At 54.0% G+C, this 853-nt stretch overlaps 1 protein-coding gene across 1 annotated transcript; it reads right to left on the reverse strand.

Moving 5' to 3' along the window:
• Window positions 1–104: 104 nt before the first annotated feature.
• Window positions 105–263, reverse strand: PPTG_23258 (hypothetical protein; the record flags this gene model as incomplete). The annotated part of the gene is made up of 1 exon (XM_008909473.1): window positions 105–263. The coding sequence occupies one exon, from the start codon at window positions 261–263 to the stop codon at window positions 105–107; it is 159 nt and encodes a 52-aa protein (XP_008907721.1).
• Between the last annotated feature and the right edge of the window lie 590 nt (window positions 264–853).

An 853-nucleotide genomic window follows, 5' to 3' on the forward strand; every position in this document is an offset into this window, starting at 1 on the left:
CGTCAGTCGGCAGTCCAGGGCACTGTGTGTCCGATTGGATCGCAACGTGATTTTGCGAACCCCACTCCACCACAGCAGGACGGGAGACTGGATTATCAACGGCTTCACGTGACGACGGCGCGGATTTGCGGCGTCCACGGAGCGCGCCCAGTACCAGTTGACGACGTGGATCCGGGTGAGGACACGTTCTTCGCATCGGTTCTTGTTGCCTTGGTGAGTGAGACGATGAACACCACGCAGGTGCCGGTCTTGATGCAGTACATGGCGTAGGACTTCCCGCCAGGTGAAGTTTTTCAGCAATGTATGGCTCAGTATTGCCATACACATCCGACGTTTCCGTCTCAGCACTCGAGCTGAACTGATGACGTGAGCTGGGCTCGCATTCGCAGGCATGCAGGTGGCACAGTGTGAAGTCAGCCAATGGGGCTACGTCAATGGGGACACCAGTGCGGAGTCGCGAAAGTGCAACGACGCGTTCAGCGCAGCAGGCAGGTTAGAGTCGAGGAGCAGAGCTTGCTCCTCTTTGCCACTCCACACGTGGACACGTCCACAAGCACAGCGTTGAGTCTTTTCAACCCCTTATCCTCACATACAATTCCTTGACTAGAGGCCACGACTCGGCCAGTGATGACACCTTCGAGGCGGGTCATTCTATGAGCATCAAACACGCATTCAAGAGCGATAGGTTATAGATGAATACGACGTCAATAAGCGAGCTATAGTATAAGTAGCGTGAAAAGAGATTGACATACGTAACTGTGGTGTGTGTGTGAGCGTGTGACGGGGTCACACAGCACCTTGTGCTGAGGAAGTAGGCTTCCTCTATAGTATACAAACTCTAAGTGAACGACCG

The sequence above is a fragment of the Phytophthora parasitica genome (assembly GCF_000247585.1).
Source record: "Phytophthora parasitica INRA-310 unplaced genomic scaffold supercont2.33, whole genome shotgun sequence".
NCBI lineage: Eukaryota > Oomycota > Peronosporomycetes > Peronosporales > Peronosporaceae > Phytophthora > Phytophthora nicotianae.